General features: G+C 41.7%; 1 protein-coding gene across 5 annotated transcripts in view; it reads right to left on the reverse strand.

Annotated features, from left to right (window-relative positions):
• The window catches only part of IL12RB2 (interleukin 12 receptor subunit beta 2), a 92,656-nt gene extending 74,289 nt beyond the window's left edge, over positions 1-18,367 (reverse strand). For 2 of the 5 annotated variants that reach the window (XM_005543079.5, XM_074004188.1), the window contains exons 1-3: positions 18,092-18,367; positions 5,732-5,839; positions 4,287-4,574 (exon numbers count right to left, since the gene is read on the reverse strand). In XM_005543079.5, coding sequence (XP_005543136.3) covers positions 4,287-4,574; positions 5,732-5,807 — 364 coding nt within the window. In that variant the 5' untranslated portion in view covers positions 5,808-5,839; positions 18,092-18,367. Of the gene's footprint in view, positions 1-4,286; positions 4,575-5,731; positions 5,844-18,091 lie in introns of all 5 variants that reach the window. The other 3 variants (XM_005543080.5, XM_065520569.2, XM_074004191.1) reach the window with 2 other exon arrangements.
• Between the last annotated feature and the right edge of the window lie 715 nt (positions 18,368-19,082).

The following is a 19,082-nucleotide window of genomic DNA, read 5'->3' on the forward strand; positions in this document are numbered from 1 at the left end:
TCATGTCTTCCTGGGCTATACCATCTAAATCTAATTTCTGCAGTGTCCCTTGGAGCACTTTATAGGCATTTATAAATTAATTCTTTTATGTATGTAGACATTGAGTACCTCCCACAAGCCAAGCACAGTGCTAGCTGTGGAAACACAAAGATGTACAAAGCAAGCATGGTCCCTTCTATTGTAAGGTGTGTATTTTTAAATAAAGCTATTTTATAGTGAAAGACAGGACCCAAACTAGGAATTTCTTGGACAAAATGGAGGTCAGAGAAATACTTAGATATTCAGGCATCCCATTTTACCCTAATACCCAGACCCACACGTGGATACATATTTCCTTTAGGTTAGATAAAATGAGCATACTACAGAAGTCCTAGCTATTGTCTACACTAAAAAAAATCTGTAATTGATTAAATAAATGTCTTTTTTGTCCTTAGCATCCACCACAGACATAGGCACAGGAATGCCCACTGTGTGACCTTGGACAAGTTAGAGCTTCAGTTGAATCTATGAAATGGGTATAATGATATCTAGCTTATATAGTTTCAATAGAATAATAAACTTTTCCTTTAAAAAAGTCTCTTCTCACTGAATGCAGTGGCTCATGCCTGTAATCCCAAGACTTTGGGAGGCTGAGGTGGACAGATCACTTGAGGTTAGGAGTTTGAGACCAGCTTGGCCAACATGGTGCAACCCCTTCTTTACTTAAAATACAAAAATTAGCTGGGCATGGTGGCACATGCTGTAATTCCAGCTACTGAGGAGGCTGAGGCATGAGAATCACTTGAACTCAAAAGGTAGAGGTTGCGCAGAGCTGAGATTGCACCACTGCACTCCAGCCTGGGTGACAGAGTGAGACTCCGTCTCAAAAGAAAACAAACAAACAAACAAACAAAAAACACTGGAGGCTCTTGCTGGAAGTAGAATAAGGAATGTTGCCAATAAATTCCAACAACAAACCTTTGAGCTCTTACTAGGTGCCACACTCTGTGCTAAGCACACTATGTGCATGACGCCATCTAATCTGTATAAATGACTCAAGAGGGATGCATTCAGATTAACCTCATAGAATGGATGAAGAAGCTGAGGCTCAGAGACGTTAGGTAACATGCTCAAGGTCACATAGCTAGTAATTGGTACAGCTGTTTGAGCCAGTTCTCTCTGATTCAACATCTATTCTTGTTCCATTTTATGAAGCTGCCTGGGGCATCAGCTTCCTCTAAGGCATACATACTGGAAACATCAGAGTCTTTCTCAACATTTCCTCTTCATTTTCTACATCCAGTTAGTCATAAAATTCAGTGGATCCTACTTCCACCAGGTTTTGAGTTATCTGTTCCCATATTTGGTTCCCATTGCCACTGCCCTACATAAGGACTTGTTCACTTCTTCCTGGACTATTACAAGAGTTTACTTTTTTCTCAGGGACTCCACACAGGTGGTCTGAGAGTCATTTTAACTTATAAGTTCATATTTAAAAGTTAGAGTCCTGGGCCAGGCACAGTGGCTCATGCCTGTAATTCCAGCACTTTGGGAGGCCGAGGTGGGCAGACAGCTTGAGCCCAGGAGTTTGAGCCTGGGTAACATGGTGAAACCCTGTCTCTACTAAAAGTACAAAAATTAGCCAGACATGGTGATGCATGTCTATAATCCCAGCAACTTGGGAGGCTGAGAGGGGAGGATCACTGAGATTAGGAATTGGAGACCAGTCTGGCCAACATGGTGAAACCCCCCTCTCTAATAAAATATAAAAATTAGCTGGGCATGGTGGTGCATGCCTATAATCCCAGCTACTTGGGAGACTGAGGCAGAAGTATTGCTTGAGCCCAGGTGGCAGAGGTTGCAGTGAGAAGAGATCGTGCCACTGCACTCCAGCTTGGGCGAGAGCGCGAGACTCCATCTCAAAAAAAAAAAAAACAAAAACAAAAAAACGAAAATCTCTTCCTTGTATACATATGTACCCATGTACACATATACATTTAGATATGTTTATATGTATTTATACAGTGTATACTTATGCATATACACACACTAGTCATGACTGAGTCATATAGAATACTATATTAACTTTTCATTTTCTGTATAACTTTTAATCTTAGAATTAGTAATTATCTTGTTTTTCCATTTGTTTAGTTTTCTTGTTAATAAAATTTCAAACTTGCAAGCCAATTATCTCAATCACTGTTCAATATACTGCAATGTATTGGCACTTCTATCCATTTCATCTGCTTAAGGACTTCTCTCTTGGAGCCTTGTGGATTTTCCAATATAAGACAGGTTGCCTCCATGCCTGGTACCTAGCTGTCATTCTGGGACTGCTCATCCTTAGTGTCTCCTAAGTTCCTTCTTTTTTTCCTTTGGCTCTCTTGTTTCTTAGATTTAATGTTTTCTTCTTTCTTGTCGAATGACTTGGGTTGGTGGAGCATAGCCTTCATTAGTTCCCTGGGAAAGGGTGCATGGGAGGAAATATCTTGAGCATAGTTTAAAATGTCTTTATTCTACCCTCACATTTGACTGACACTTTGAGGATAGAATTCTAAGTTGAAAAGAGTCTATAGTCAGGACTCTGTTGCCTTCCACATTCCAGGTTGCTGTTGAGAAGCCTAAAGCCATCACCTAAATGCCTCCCATGGGCCTTGCATGGGATTAAGCACTTTGCATATAAGAGGTCTTCTAATTACTATGACCATTTTATGAGGTAGATGTTATTATCTTCATAACACAGATGGAGAAACTGAGGCTCAGATAATTTAAGTTGTGTAAAGTACACTGCTACTGGCAGAGCTGAGATTCAAAGCCCATGCTACTTCTACTGTACCACAGGCTGTCAATGCTGAGAACACGACTCACAGTGGTATGAACAGGAGGCCCTGAGCTGGAAGGTGAGTATTTGGCCTAGTTTATACCTCCTTCCTACCAATGATCTGCTTGGTCATTTGCTTGGTCTTCGGCTCAATGCTTCTGGGGGCCCTCCAGGAAAACTGCCTGGTACCAACTGTACATCTATATATCCTTAATGGTCACAGAGAAGAGGTTTCCATCTTTCCTGGACAGAGTCTCATTGAGCTCTGTATCACTACCTTTATGACAGAGACCATGTCTATGAGACTTGGTCAGCCAGCCTGCTAGAGCAATTCTTCCTAGTCTCTTCATGCCTCTTGTCTGCCACCCCAAAGCTTCCTTGGAACCACTGAGGCACAGGGTGCCATGGAATCCCTCAGGGCCCATGCTTGCTCACGGGCTTGCCTGGTTGGACCTGCAAGGCTGTGGGCCCACAGGTTGCGAACTGCAGGTAGGTGTGCTGCTGGCTGCTGGTTCATCCTGTGCCCTGTGGCTCATGCTGCAGGTGTCAACTCTGACAGGTTAGTTCTAATCCCCCAGCAGCTGCCTGAAGGGACCAGCAATGCAAGCCAGCAGTGTGGGAAACTGATCCCCTGTCAGGTGGACTTCGGCCAGTGGGACATAGTTAAGTTCTTCTTTCTTTCTCTTGTCATGAGATTTCTATATGCTCTTTCTGGGAATGTTCCAAAGAGTATAAACAACCAGCTGTATTTTCTGTTGAAGCTGTGGCCGGTTCAGTAATGTTACTACCTGGTATTTGCCTTTCTCCCTTTCCTGGCTCACTCCTTCCCTCTTGCCTCCCTGGGGCTGTGTAACTCCTCTGCCCCACACCCCCTTCTCATGAATTGTTAGCAGGTCAGGTTTTTTCTTTACTTTTTTTTATTTCGCTGGAGTCAGTTTTCTAGAGAACTGAGGAAAAGATAGTAAGTGTGATCAATGTTTTATTTTACATTCTGCTAAGTATGAGAACCAGTGGTCTAGGTGAGCATGGATGGAAGAACTATTTTGGGAGGCATTAAGTTAGGTAGGGCAAGAGGTGCTGCTCAACTCTGTGTGGTCATCCTGGGCTGCATAAGTTTAAAAAGACATCTCTTCTTTCTTTTTAGAAGGCTGTAGCTTTAAACATATTCTCGTAAGTCAAAAAGGCATAAAGACCCAACTGCAGAGATCCATTTTTTCTGCCACTGGAGTTAAGGACAACAGATAAATGGTTCTGATGGAGAGAGAGAGACAGAGAGAGAGAGAGAGAGAGAGAGACTTGGCAAATAAGATTCTAATTTCTGAACTCACACTGAAGCTTTCATGTCAGTATCAAAATAAAATACTTCAATGTGGTGGGAAAAGAAAGAACATTGACCTGTATTTGGGTTTCTGCTTAACATCAAATACCAAAAGATCAAAAATACCAAAAGATCACCAGTTTTAAAAATTCAAAATGGAATGCTCACCACCAACTAAGATCTCTGCTCCACATATTTGAATTTCATCACTATTGATACAGGCCAGTTTGCAGACAAACAAGGTTGTACCGAGGGGAAGACCTGTGACTTGAGCATTGAGGGAGTGGCCATGGTGAAAATTGATTCTTCTGTCAAACTTGTACAGGATTAACTTGTTACGTCTGGAATAGGGTGAGCAGCCTTGTCTGGGCTTCAAAGAACATGAAATATTGACAGTGGATCCAAGTAAAATTACACGGGAAGGCTTCACAGTCACATCGCCTCTCTTGCACTCATCTGCAATAAGATACAAATGCAATATTTAGCTGGTGATAATAAACCCATTTCAAAATGAAGAGTTTATGTAATTCCCCAAAACAGGGTAAAATTAACCCCATCAGATCATGCAAATATAGTTAACCTACATGTCTCTGGTTATAATAGTGATATACAATGAGAACAGAAGGTAAACATATTGAAGTCTAACTGTATTTGAATGAAAATATGCATCCTTCTCATAACAGTAATACTATAATCAGAACTATAACCAGGAAAGTGGTTAGACAGCAGGATTGGAAGAACATTGAGGAACACAGTTTTGGGAAAAACCAGCCTCTCTCATATGCAAATTATTTACCAGACTACTAAAGCCTTCACAGAAAAAAACACATTTGTTTCCATCACCATTTATGATTTATAATTTTTGTTTAAATACTTGTACCAAGAAAAAAAAGACAGTTTTAAAAGAGTATTTAAAAAGCATTGCAAACATTGTGCTACTGCACTCCAGCCTGGGCAACAGAGCCAGACCCTGTCTCAGAAAAAAAAAAAAAAAACTTGTGGAGGGTGGGAGGCAGGAAAAAAAAAGTACTAAACAAACCAACACAAGAACAGAAAACCAAACACCGCATGTTCTCACTCTTAAGTGGGAGTTGAACAAGGAGAACACAAGGACACGGGGGTAGGGGTGGGCATCACAAGCCAGGGCCTGTCAGGGGGTGGGGGCTGGGGGAGGGATGGCATTAGGAGAAATACCTAATGTAGGTGACGGGTTGATGGGTGCAGCAAACCACCATGGCACGTGTATACCTATGTAACAAACCTGCACATTCTGCACATGTACCCCAGAACTTCAAGTATAATAAAAAGAAGAAAACCAAAAAAAAAAAAAAAGAAAAATGTGCTGAAATGTAAAACATGTATTTGTGATGCCTAACTGGGTTACCAAGCCACTTTCTTAGGAAGAAATAAAATAATTGGACCCTTATATTAATCATTAGTAGAAATTAAATTAAATAACTACTATAGACAGAACCAGACTTATCCACTTAAATGACAGAGATTGACTACAAAAGACCAACTACCAGAACATTTACCATAAATACATACTTCATCTGTAACTGAGAATTTAAACCACAAATTCTTTCACGGAGTGACTTACAGAAATATCTTACCTATTTTTGCTTTAATCAACAGCCACATGGTTATAAAAATAAGTGCCAGTGAGCATCGTCTAAAAGTATGTGCCATCAACAATCGACTCTGGTATAGAACTTTGTATTCTTCCTTGCAAAAGAAGACAAATTCATTCATGTTAAATACATTCAGAAAATACCACAGCCAAAATAGCTCAGAAGAGCTTCAATTGCCACTTGATTTTTCTCCATCTTATTGAGATTTTGTTATTTTAAAAAATGACATATGCCTTTAAAATCAGTAAATCAAATTATCTTAGCCACCTTCCAAACCCCATCTCAGTGAAACTTCTTGGGGTCAGCAAAGGATTAGAGAAAGAATTTGGATGTCTTAGTCCATCTGGGCTGCTGTAACAAAATGCCATGAACTGGGTAGATTATAGACATCAGAAATTTATTTCTCACAGTTCTGGGGGCTGGCAAGTTCAAGATCAAGAGGTCAGCAGATTCAGCGCCTGGTGAGGGCCCACTTCATAGATGGTTCATAGACGGGGACTTCTTGCTGTGACCTCACATGGTGGAAGGGACAACAGAGCTCTCTGGGATCTCTTTTATAAGGTCACTAGTCCCATTTGTGAAAATTCTACCTTCATGACCCCATCACCTCCGAAAGACCCCACCTCCTAATATCATCACATTGACAGTTAGGATTTTAACATATAAATTCGAGGGGGGCATAAACATTCAGGCCACAGCAATGGGCTTTGGGGTCCTTTAGCACTGAGTTTAAATACTTGAGACCATGTGCAAGTTGCTTAACCTATCTGAGACTTAGTCCCACAGAACACTTTTATTCTTCTTTTCCTTCTAAACAAGGCTTCATCATCAAACCACACAGAGTAGTTTGACTAATGAGAGTTTCTGATCCAGTCATGTGATTCTGGAATCAGTAGATTGAAAAATGGCTCATAACCCATCTGGAACTTAGTAAAAGATTGATCTCTTTGGCAGTAAAAAAGGAATTCCAAGGGTTGTTTGGGTTTTCTAGAGAAGCTCGTTTACTTATTTGTTTTTTAATTACTTATTTACAGAGTGATTTTATCTTGAATAGGTCAGAAAACATAAGCTGGCAATTCTGATCTGTTTCAAATTCAAACCTAAGGAATGGCTCTACTGGTCAGTAACAAATTCTTTAAATTCTATTAAAGATAGGCCAAAAAATCATAAAGTAGGCTGGGAAGTTCTGTGGTGTCAGTCCACTAAAAAGTAGCCAATGCAAAGCAAAAGTTTACCTCTTAACCCCATACCTAGACATATGCCAGAAAATATTGAAGAGTTTCAGAAAATTTCACTTACTCATTCAATATGGATGGCTGCCTTTCATGTGCTAGGTACACTAAGTGCTAGAGACACAGCACTTCTGTCCCTATGGGGTTCTTTGTTTCCTCTACCTCTAGCCTAGTCATCATTCAGGGAAACTCCAAATAATATTAGCATATTAGCATAAGTCTTTGCTGGCTACCCTTTGTTTTCCTCTTGATTTTTAACTCTTGGAGGACCTTAGCACACTCAAGGTATTTTTTTTTTTTCTATTTCTACTTTCTTTGTAGGTGATCTCACCTGGTCCCCTGGCTCTAGATGTTATCTGCTAGCTAAAGATTTCAGAGTAGATCTTCAACTCACACATCCCCCTGAGCTCCAGTCTCATCCATCTGTCTCCTTTGCATCACCTCTTAGATGTCTAACAGATTCTCAGTATTAAGGTGTTCAGTCTAAATTCTTGTCACCCTTTCTCCAAATTGGTTCTTCCTTCAGCCTTTTCTATCTTAGTGAATGATATTCTCATCCCTAAGTGGCTAAAAACACCTAGAAGCTATCTTTGATTCCAATCTTTTTCTCATTTCCTACAGCTAAACCATCTCTAGTCCTGTCAACTTTACCTCCAAAATATTTTACAGATCAATGCACTTCTCTCCATTCCAACTGTCCCTTCACCCTAGTCCAAACCACTGTCATCTCTCCCCAGTCTATGCTAGCCCTCAACGTGTCTTTCCAGTCCATCCTTGCCCTTTCTAAGCCATTTCATATAGCCAACTACCTTTGAAAAACATAAATCAGATCATGTTACCCGCTGCACACCACCACTATTTGAAACCCTTCAACAGGTCCCTACTGCTGTTAGAAAAATATCCACAGCCCACACCACACACAGTCTCTCAGCCACTGCATGGCCTCACTTCTTCCCATCTTGCCATCATCACTTACATTTTTGCCTGGTTCACTCTTTTCCATTCACACTGGCCTTCAGACTGTTCCTTGAACAATGCCCTTTGCTGCCTAGAGAACTTCACGTTTTCCAAATCCTCTGCTAGAATCCTCTTCCCTAGCTTCTTCGTGTGGCTGACGTATTTACACCCTTTAGATTTCAGCTTATGTGTTACTTCCCCAGAAAGCCCCTCCCTGACCACTGTCTCTATCCCTCCCACGCCCTCCCTGACCAATGTGGTCTTCCCCAGTTGATTTTTTACTCATCACCTTATTATTGTCTTCATGGCACAATCTGTAACTACCTCATTTCTCTACTTAATTACCTGTTTGTCATCTGTCTTCTATACTAGAATATAAGCCCCATATGAGCAGGAACATTGACTACCTTGCTCACTGTTGAATACCAGCACTTAACACTGGGAAACAGTAAGTACTCAATAAATGTCTATTCAAAGAAAGATGCGAAGGAGGGAAAGGAATATGATCTTTAGAAAACTCCCTATAAACATCCCTGTGGTAGGCAGGAAAATGGCCCACGAAAGATGTCCATGCCCTAATTCCCAGAATCTGTGAACAGGTTACCCTACATGGCAAAGACACTTTGGAGACGTGATTAAAGTTAAGGACTTTGAGATGGGAAGATTATTCTGGATTAACCAAGTGAGTCCAATATAATCACAGGAGTCCTTAAAAGTGTACAAGAAAGGCAGGAGAGTGGGTCAGAGAGATATGATGTACCAAGGACTCGCTCTGCTGCTGCTGGCTTTGAAGTGGAGGAAGGAGCCAGGAGCCAACGAATGTGACAGCGTCTAAAAGCTGGGGATGGATCTCAGTTCACAGATACATAAAATCTATTTCTTGTGAGTCATTGTTAAAACATTTGAGAAGCACAGATTTAAGCCAAAATCTGCCGGTCTCCCCGTCTCTAAACCAAAAGTCCAAGGTCATGGAATACAATGGCCTCTGTGAGCTAATTTCTGTGTTTATCACCAGCCACATCCACCACCGCTCTCTTCTGACACTACCATCTAGTGACACTGAGCTGCTTATAACCCTGCCCGTCTCATGCCTGTTCATGCCTCTGTGTCTTTTCTTCATGCTATTCTCTTTACTTTGCCACTATTTTTAGACTGGGTGAGTCTTATTCATCCATCTAAACTCAGTTCAGACACCTTTCATTCAGTTATTCATTCAATAAATATGTATTAAGCAGCTGCTAAGTGCCAAGGCCTTGGGATATGGTAGAGAACAAGACAGAAGGGATTTTAGCTTTCATGGAAACAACATCCTGGAGTAGAGAGGCAAAAAACAAAAATATAAGCAACAACCCGGTAATAATAAAAGAAGGACATAAAAGAGGAGAGACCCCGGGGAGGATAGAGACTTGTCAGCAAAGGCATTTGTAGGAGGCGAAGCTTGGGCTAAAATTGGTGCTGGCCAACCGAAGATGTGGGAACACTTTTCCTCACAGAGGAATGGTGAATGCACAGCCTGGAGGCAGAGGAACGAGCTTGCCAAGGGAGAGGCACAGAAATAAGGTCAGGGTGGTTGGAGAAAGTGACTGCAGGGAGAATGGTATGCGATGAAATTAGAGAAGATGTCAGGAACCAGATTTACTATGGACTTGTTTGCCAAAAAAGGGAGCCTAGATTTTACTCTCAAATATATGGGAAACCACTGGTGTTTAATTAGGAATTTTACTTATTTAATTGAGTTTTAATTGAGGGTGTAACAAGATACAAGTGACATTAACACACACACACACACACACACACACACACACACACACACACACACACTACTCTGGGGACTAGGGTGGATGCAGGCGACCAGTTGGGAAATGACTGCAGAGGCACAGGTAAAATGATGATGATGTGGTCATCAGCTGTAGTAGTGGCAATGGAAAGAAGTGGTCAGATTTCAGGAAGCCTTACTTATGTCTTCAGGTCAGAGTGAACCCTCCTACCAGTATCCTCAGAGCACCCTGGCATCTTCCTATCTTAGCACGTACCATAATTAAAGAGAACTAATTTATTTAGATACCTGTCTATCTCCTCCATTTCCTTGCAAGCTCCTCAGGGGCAGAGAACACAATTTGTGGCACATAGTAGGCATGTGCTGTCCTGGATAAAACTTAAATTGTGTGTGTGTTCATCTATTTTACTTCTAGTTTAGTTTAATGCAACTACATTAAAACTACTTACATTAAATCTTATTCTACTACATTGGGATTGGATTAAGTTTTTTGTTGTATTAGTAAAGGTGTTAAAATATACTCTTCTGACATATTGACGATTGGAGTTAAAGGCACTTGAAAAACAGCAGGTGCAAGAAGATCACTTTGACTTTTCTGCTGTTTCTTAAAATAAGAAGGTAAAATTCCCATATGAAAGACATTCCCTGTACTAGAAAGAAAGTCAACAACATCTTTATCTTCAAGGATGAGAAGTTGAGACCGAGAGAATTCTGTACAAACCTTAGCATCCCCACATAATTTAGTCACATTTTTATAGTTTACTATTCTTTGCCCAATCCAGTATTTAAGTAACTGACTCTCACTACTCCTTTAGGTCTTCGTTTCTTCATGTCTCCCATGTCCCATAATATTTGTTGAGTAAATTTGTATTATTTTTTTTCCTGTTAACCTAATGTCAACTTAATTCTCAGACTCAACCAAGACCCTAGGAGGGTGGAGGGGAGTTTTTCTACCCCTATAGTAGCTATGCTAGCTGCTGCATTAAAATTTGGAATATTCTGGCGTAGATAAAAGTATGGATTGAACTGGAAGATAACTAAATGAATGGCTACATAGGGATTAAGAAGGTTTCGGCTTCCTAACTGCAAAAGATATCTATGGCACCCCTTTGTAGAAATTTTCAACATGGATCACAATTTATGAAGCTATAACATTCTCCAAATAGTAAAATACTCAGATGATAATTATAAGGATTTTAAAAAATGGATATATATGAAATATGTTTTTTATATATTGTGTCCGATTATTAAATAGGTTAAAATATATGTGTATATTATATAAACATATATATGTATATGAAATGGGTAAAATGGAAGAAAAATTTGAGTTTATATAATGGTACATCGATCCAAACACAAACTTGCTGATTTTCTCTGACTACCAGGTAAAAATAGCTTCTCCATTTATGAGAAGTTCAGAATCCCCAAAGACCTTCAAGTAAATGAAGTATCTTCCAATAAAATGAAACCTCCTATAACTGTAAACATCCTTCACATACCCTGCCTAGGGGGTAAATATTAAAACAACAACTCTATCTTGAATCAGAAAATCAAAGAGTGTGCTATGTCATTGACTCATCACTCAAGTTGTGACAGTTTCCAGATGGTGAAAACAACGTCTCAGATCAGGAATGGGGGTGGGGTGGGCGGGAACAAGCCAGAAATACACCAACCGGCAGGAAGACAGAGACAATTACTCCCTGACCAGCCTCTTTCCCCATTGCTCTAGAGAGAAGCACAAAGCATGCAGCTACTTCAAAATTGTATTGTGCTAGGCTAGGAAAAAAGAAACTCTTAAGTTTCCTTTCACAGGTGATAATCTCATGCTGGCAGGAAAACTTTCTACTTCCAAATTCTTCTGTAGCACCGTATTAAGGTCAAGGGAAACAGTGGTATTAAGGAAAAGAAAAAGGTGAATGAATCTCAGTTCTGCTGTCTGCTATTGACTGTGAGAGCACCATTTCCTCATCCCTTACAATAGGTATAGTAATACCTAGCTCGACAAAGTTACAGCGACGATTAAGGCAAAGTTATTGTGAACAGTCCATGGTGTCGTGGATTCATGAGAATACTTAGCACAAAGTAGGAACCCCACTGAGACTGGTTCCTATTTCCCCTGCTGATTCCCTCATTTGTATTTCTTTGCTAAATCACATATGATTTTCAGTGTACTAGAGTTGTATGTTTTCTTAGGCCAGGTAAAAAAAATCTTAATTCCTAAGACTATCAAAGAACTTAAAAAGTCAGGGGAGGAAGGAGCCACACGAGTTACTAGTAACTACTGTGTGCTGCTGCTCCCTTCCCCTCCAACAGCTGACATTTCAGTCTGGGCTACCACAGACAACCAAATGACCAAGTATGGCTCAAGGCTGGTTGTCGTATAAATGCATGTTGTTAATGATCAGGTGACTAAACGAGGCAAAGAACAAAATTTTTCCCTTCTGCCTGCAAAGCTACTTACAGAGATATGTTTTACTGGTAGCAGATCAATATACAGACAACACTTCAGAGGTCATTTATTCCCTACTTTACACATGGATCACCGTGGCTTAGAAAAAAGAGGGGACTTGTTCAAGTTCACATTAATAGCAAAATCCAGATCAGAACCTCTGTCTCTCTCTCTCTCTTTTTCTCTCTGATGCAGTCCCATTCTGTCGCCCAGGCTGGAGTGCAATGGTACCATCTTGGCTCACTGCAACCTCCACCTCCTGGGTTCAAGTGATTCTCTTGCCTCAGCTTCCCGAGCAGCTGGGACTACAGGCGTGCGCCACCACACATGGCTAGCTAATTTTTGTATTTTTAGTAGAAATGGGGTTTCACCATGTTGGTCAGGCTGGTGTTGAACTGACCTCAGGTGATCCGCCTGCCTTGGCCTCCCACAGTGCTGGGATTACAGGCATGAGCCACCGTGCCCGGGCAGTCTCCTGATTTCTAATCCAACATTACTTCTAGATGTGAGACTGCTTGTAATCAATAGCAACTGTAGCAGCATAATACTAAAAATAATGTTAATCTTAACACTATACTAATACTAATGCTGCAATTTTTTGATCTCTTACTATGTTTCAGGCATGATGCTAGGCACCTTACATACAATCTTTATGATACCTATCTAGTAAAGCATTTATAATGCCTAATGCTTTACTCTTCAGAAGGTTGACTCATTACTTCTGATGCCCACCTCCCTCAAAAGAGGATGAAACAACAAAACTCAGCGCACATACAATATGTAACTGTGTCTAATGCTATTCCACTATGGTGATGGAAAAGGATAATCAAATGAAGTTACCCATTAGCTAACCTTCTCTTCTTCATTAATTTTTTCTGAGTTATGGGCATGAAAATGAACTGGTTTTCATTCTAAGTCTACCCTTTGGTGAAAGAATGTAACAAGCCATTACATGGGCAAAAGTCCGTCTATCAGGCCCCATCATCAAGTCAGCCCCATTCATAACGTCATGTTAAATGGCTTGAAGGGGAAGAAAAGTAAAAAGCGCAACCTTCTCTACTTTTTCTTCTTTCTATTCAATAGTCCAAGCACTGTTTACATGAGCCAAATTTAACACACACACCTGCTTTCCTTTTTGTGCAGCTGATGAAGCTCCCTGGAATTTTCTCTAATTTCACTGGTAAGCATTTGTAGTCCTATGGTTCCTCTTTAATTTCACCCAAGTACAGGAACTTTCTTTTCTTGCTCAAATTGAGGAGACTTCTGAATTTTTGTTCCTTTTTTTTTTTTTTTTCAAATTCAATGTGCTTTCTCTTTTCCCTCTTTATAGCTTATTTTTAAAAACTTCCTTTATGCTTTTCTCTCTTCTATTTTTTCTGGAATGTTGTTTCTGTCAATTCTGTTCGTCTTTATTTCCATTTTAGATATATCCCATTTGACATAATAGACTCCTGAAATGTTGTGTGTAAACAAATCACAGTTGAAATGAATTTATCCCACCCCAACCCCTGAATCGTCTGTACTGAGAACTATTTTATCCTATAGATTGAACAAGCATTTATCCAATATAACAGTAAAAAGAAAGAAAGAAACAAGACATGAATGGAGTCTTGGAGAAACAAGACACTTTCAAATAAACTACATGACATTTTTTCTTTCTTTGAATAGCTCCCATAAGCCTAAAACTTTCATGGCAAGTGTTCAATAAAGCTTCAAAAACTCCAGCCTTCTCTGATTCACTCTCTGTATCCTGCTAGACCTGTTGATAAAATCAGCTGTCTTCTACTGGGAAGGATGATGTGCTGGAAAGAGGCCCCGGGCGCCACGCCTGTTTCCTCCATTTCTGCCTCTGTCACCATGGCAGCTAACTTCATACTTCAAAGCTTCTTTTCCTTATTTTAAAAATAGCAATTGACCTTTATTGAGAAAATTAAACCTCTTTCACTAACTTTTCTTCCTTAGTTTATTGGAAAGGTTTTTTCTTTGACATCCTCAATCTGGAAGTCTCTGTTTATGGACAATGGCAGGAGATTTATCCTTGGATCTCGGGTATCCAGGACTTGCAAAGTCCTGGCCAAGTTTTGCTTTACCTTGTAAGCAACCACTGAGTGTTTTCATAAAGTACTATAAGGCATTAACATATTAAAACAATTACATTGTTTTGAGAATTTTCTAAGAATTTCACAATTAAGATAATTGGAGGCACACTTGGGAGGGGAATTAAAGAACTAAGGGTAGTGATCAGCATCCCACCGTGTTTCCCCAGGTTTCTCATATAAATGAAGAATTCAGTCAAAGTCTCTACACTAACAACGCTCCATCTCAGTATCTCCTGATATTTTACTTAATATGTTGCTTTTCCTGCATATAACTGCAAAATAGAGGGTAAAAGATTCTAATTTTAATAATCTTTTGTAGACATTTACTTAGTAGTTTATCACTGTGCAAAGCACATAATTTAGTTGTTAATATTTGGTCAAGTACATAATGTAATGATTAGTATCCTATTTTACAGATAGAAAAATCTGTAAGTTGACCAAGATAACCCAGAAAAACCACACATAAATCCAGAATTGGATTCGAGTTACATTTTATGTTTCCCTTCTCGCTCCATGAGCACCTGAGAAATAAAAATCCAAGCTTGATGCTCTGTTAGTCGAACTGCTTTCCCTCTTCTACTGGTTTAAATTCTGCAGGAATAGGCTTACTCCCCTCATTTATTCTCAGCAAGCCTCAGGGCTCCCATGTTGAACCCACAAAGCTACTACCTCCAAGAGGAATTGAACCATGTTTACTCTCATCACCTCAGTCCAAGCTCCTAGAAGAGCCTCCTGAGCAAGTGGAGTAGTCATGAAATGAGCAGTGGATCTGCTCAGGACACCGAAGTCTAGGCTAGGATAACTCTAGCTGTATGGCCTGTATACAGCTCAATCAATGTTACCTCACTTGACCACTCAGCCTAAGTTTCTTCATCTGTAAAAAGGGAATAAGAACAGCACCTACCGGACGGGCACGGTGACTGAAGCCTGTAATCCCAGCACTTTGGGAGGCTGAGGCGGGCGGATCACGAGGTCAAGAGATTGAGATCATCCTAGCCAACACGGTGAAACCCCGTCTCTACTAAATATACAAAAATTAGCTGGGCGTAGTGCCGTGCACCTGTAATCTCAGCTACTCGGGAGGCTGAGGCAGGAGAATCACTTGAACCCAGGAGGCGGAGGTTGCAGTGAGCTGAGATCGCGCCACTGCACTCCAGCCTGGCGACAGAACAAGACTCCGTTTCAAAAACAAAAAACAAACAAAAAACCAGCACCTACCTCACAGGATTATTGTGAGGGTTAAATGACAAGCTGTTAGCAGAGTGCCTGGTATATAGCAAGAGCTCAATCAATGTCACCTGCTATTATTATTATGATAAGAAAAAAGGCAGTATAACTTCTTTTCAGTGACACTACGAGAATTAAGTTAGATGGCATTGCTTTTGACTCCTCTCTTTGCCCTCTCATCTGGTTTACCACTGAAAGACTGATTTGATTAAAACTAGATTCAGTAACTCCTAACTTCATGCCACCTATCATTTAAGACATATTAAGTATTCTCAAAATTTTCCCAAACAATTTTGACTTCATAGGTCATGAACTGGGCCTTACGTTTCTTTATATTCACTAAGTCTAAGTCCAGCAAATGCACTGACCATAATGTACATGTTCAATACTTATTTGGAAAACAAAAACAAACCACTGTTACACTAGTGAAGAGCACTAGAAACTTTCTAGAGCAAAGGAAATTGTATAAGACTTCTTTTGGGATTTGGCTTTGTTTTTTTTGAGACGAAGTTTCATTCTTGTCAACCAGGCTGGAGTGCAGTGGCGCGATCTCTGCTCACTGCAACCTCTGCCTCCTGGGTTCAAGTGATTCTCCTGCCTCAGCCTCCCGAGTAGCTAGGATTACAGGCATGTGCCATGATGCCCTGCTAATTTTTGTATTTTCAGTAGAGATGGGGTTTCACTGTGTTGGCCAGGCTCTCTCAAACTCCTGACCTCAGGTGATCCGCCCACCTTGGCCTCCCAAAGTGCTGGGATTACAGGCATGAGCCACCGCGTCTGGCCATTCTGCACAAATTTATATGTAGGAGTTGACAGCAGTGCTGTGAGTATAATTACAAAGATGACAAATAATTTAGTAGAGAGCAAACCAGGTGAAGCAATACAAAAATAAGTCCACAATTGAGAAATGATGCCCCATACCTACTGTACTTGGAGGGTTCTTCTACCTTAAAAATTATACATGTGCTTTAGAATTTTTTTTCACACTAAAACTCATTCTAACACAGGAAAAATTCTGTTTGTCAAAGTTTGGGAATTTATCAGCTTATATAACCATCATGACATTCAAGACGCATGACATATGGAAAAGAGCATATTGCAAACTTCTGGAGCCTGTTGTGCCTAACAGATAGTGTAATGTATTGAGGATTTCACATTAAAATAGGGAAGAAAGTGCTAGCTCTTAGCCACTAAGGTCCTTTTAGTGGACCTTAGTGTTGGACTTTAGTGTTGGACAGAGAAATAGGGCACTGGACCATTCCTATTAATGGAAAATGAGAATCCAACATTTGTTTGCTCAAGTGGAGGTGGGTATAAGGTTCTGAGCCAGAGAGGTAGAAACAGAAGGAACACAGTTTTGAGCCAGAAACCTGTCACTCTAACTGTGTGAAACATGTAAGTTTCCACATCTGTAAAATGGGAATACTAATAACAGTTTCACTATGTTTTTAAGGAATTAGATAATGTATATTCAAGAACCAAATACCTAGTAGGTGCTCAACAAAGATGTTCATCTACACAGAGCACACACATAGTAGATGATAACAATTATCTAGAGTTTTAAAAATGGAGAAAAAAGGACTAATTTTGCCCTGTTCTTTATATATATGTGCATATATATTTAATATGTATATATTTAATATGTATATATTTATATATTTTTTAATATATGTATGTATGCATGTATTTTTAAGACAGAGTCTCGCTCTGTTGCTCCGTTGCCTAGGCTGGAGTGCAGAGGTCCCATCTTCGTTCACTGTAACCTCTGCCTGCCGGGTTCAAGCAATTCTCCTGCCTCAGCCTCCCAAGTAGCTGGGATTACGGCGTGAGCCACCCTGCCGGGCCCCTGTTCTTAAGCAAGATCTATTTGTATGCTTTTAGGTTACTATTTGTAAGACCTGAATCTAACGGTACAGATACATAATCACGTACAATGCTGACACTGATATTTAGTGTGTCCCAGGGAGGTGAGAAGGGCCTCATAGTTCACAAAGGAAGAGGCATTTCACAGAAGAGAAAACTGAGGCTGGCCAATTTGCTTGCACCAGAGCATTGCTAGTAACTGGCCAGCAGGGTCAGTCCAGAGGTCACAGGAAAGCCTGCTGAGACAGGGATAGTTCACCCTCATCCGAGACTATGGAAGGCCCCCCCCAATATCTTACATTAGATACATTTTCAAGCAACGGGAGCCACGCCTGTGGGCCTGAACCAAGGCTGGACCCTCAGGGGTGCCCTCTGCCCTTTCCCAGTCGCCGTCCCCTCTCTTCCGTGTGAGCCCACCTCTCTGTGCCCGGCCCGGAGAGTACCTTGGAGGCTCAGTCAGCGCGCTCCCTCCCCTCCATCCAGCCAAACCACAACCCAGTACCTCCAAGTGAACATCTGTGCCCAGGGCGTTAGGACTGTGTTGAAGAGAAGCCATCTGAAATCATATTGGAAGACTTAAAAAATAATATATATTTTTTCGTTTTCTTAAAGAGAGAAGACGTCCCCGAAGTCTCCTCGGGAAGACGCGAGGCACGGAATCCCGGGAACGCAGACACCCCGCTGGTCAGGGATCCTGGGGTTCTCTCTGTCCCCCACCCCGAGCCACTGGTCACTCACCGCGTGTCGCCTGCCCGCGGGCGCGGTCCCAGGCCGGCGGGGACCGGGTGGCTGCGGTGCTCTGGGCCGCACGTGTCGCGCTCTCCGCTGGTGCTCAGGCGTTCCCGGTGCCAGCGCCCGCCCTCCAGCCTCCGCGCCCGCCACCCCCGCGCCACCGACTCCGGGGCGGGCGCTGCAGCGCCGAGGTGCGGGGAGCTGGCGGCGAGTGGTGGTCGGGCCGGGGCTAGGGCCGGGGCTGGGCGGTGGCAGCCGGGCGGAGAGAGCTCGCTTCTCTGTGAGCGAGTTCGGCGCCGGACGCGCAGTGGGGCGGGCGCTGTGGTTTCCACCGCGCGGGTCGAAGCGGGCTTGGGTGGGATTCTGCCACCTGTGGGCTCTGCTGTGTCGCCTTGAGCAAGATAATTCTCTCTCCACGGTCAGATTCCCTTCATATAAAATGCGGATAATAAAGCTTGTCTCACAAGACGGAGCAAAGGTTGACCGAGGTGAGGTGCGTTTATGCACCTGTATGATAGGCGCTACAAAATCATGTTCTCAGCGTTCACAGACACAGAGAAGTGGCACTTTGTGGACGGTCATCAGGGAACTTTCCTCGCAGATGTCCTTTCTCTGTGCTCTGCACCGCCCAGCTCTTACCACACCTGAGCGCCAAAGCTTCCCAAGTGGACTGCTCACAAGACCGCCCACTGGAGTGCGGGCAGAACATACTGGAACTTCCATTTGTATTTGCCATCTAAAAAATGAGAAAAAAGTTAAACCCGAAGAGATGGCGTGTCACCACGCCCGTATAGGTCCCATGTTACAAGCGGTGCTCTCAGGGAAGAGGGAAAACTGCCCACAGTGCAGAGGGGTCAGCAGCTGTGCCTTTATCTATGACAATATTACTTAAAAAAAAACCAAACAAACAAGCAAACAAACACGTTTGTTTAAATTTATGGAGACAGAATCTCACTCTGTTGCCCAGGCTAGTCTCAAACTTCTGGCCTCAAGCAAT

Source organism: Macaca fascicularis, chromosome 1 (genome assembly GCF_037993035.2).
Source record: "Macaca fascicularis isolate 582-1 chromosome 1, T2T-MFA8v1.1".
Taxonomy (NCBI): Eukaryota; Metazoa; Chordata; class Mammalia; order Primates; family Cercopithecidae; genus Macaca; species Macaca fascicularis.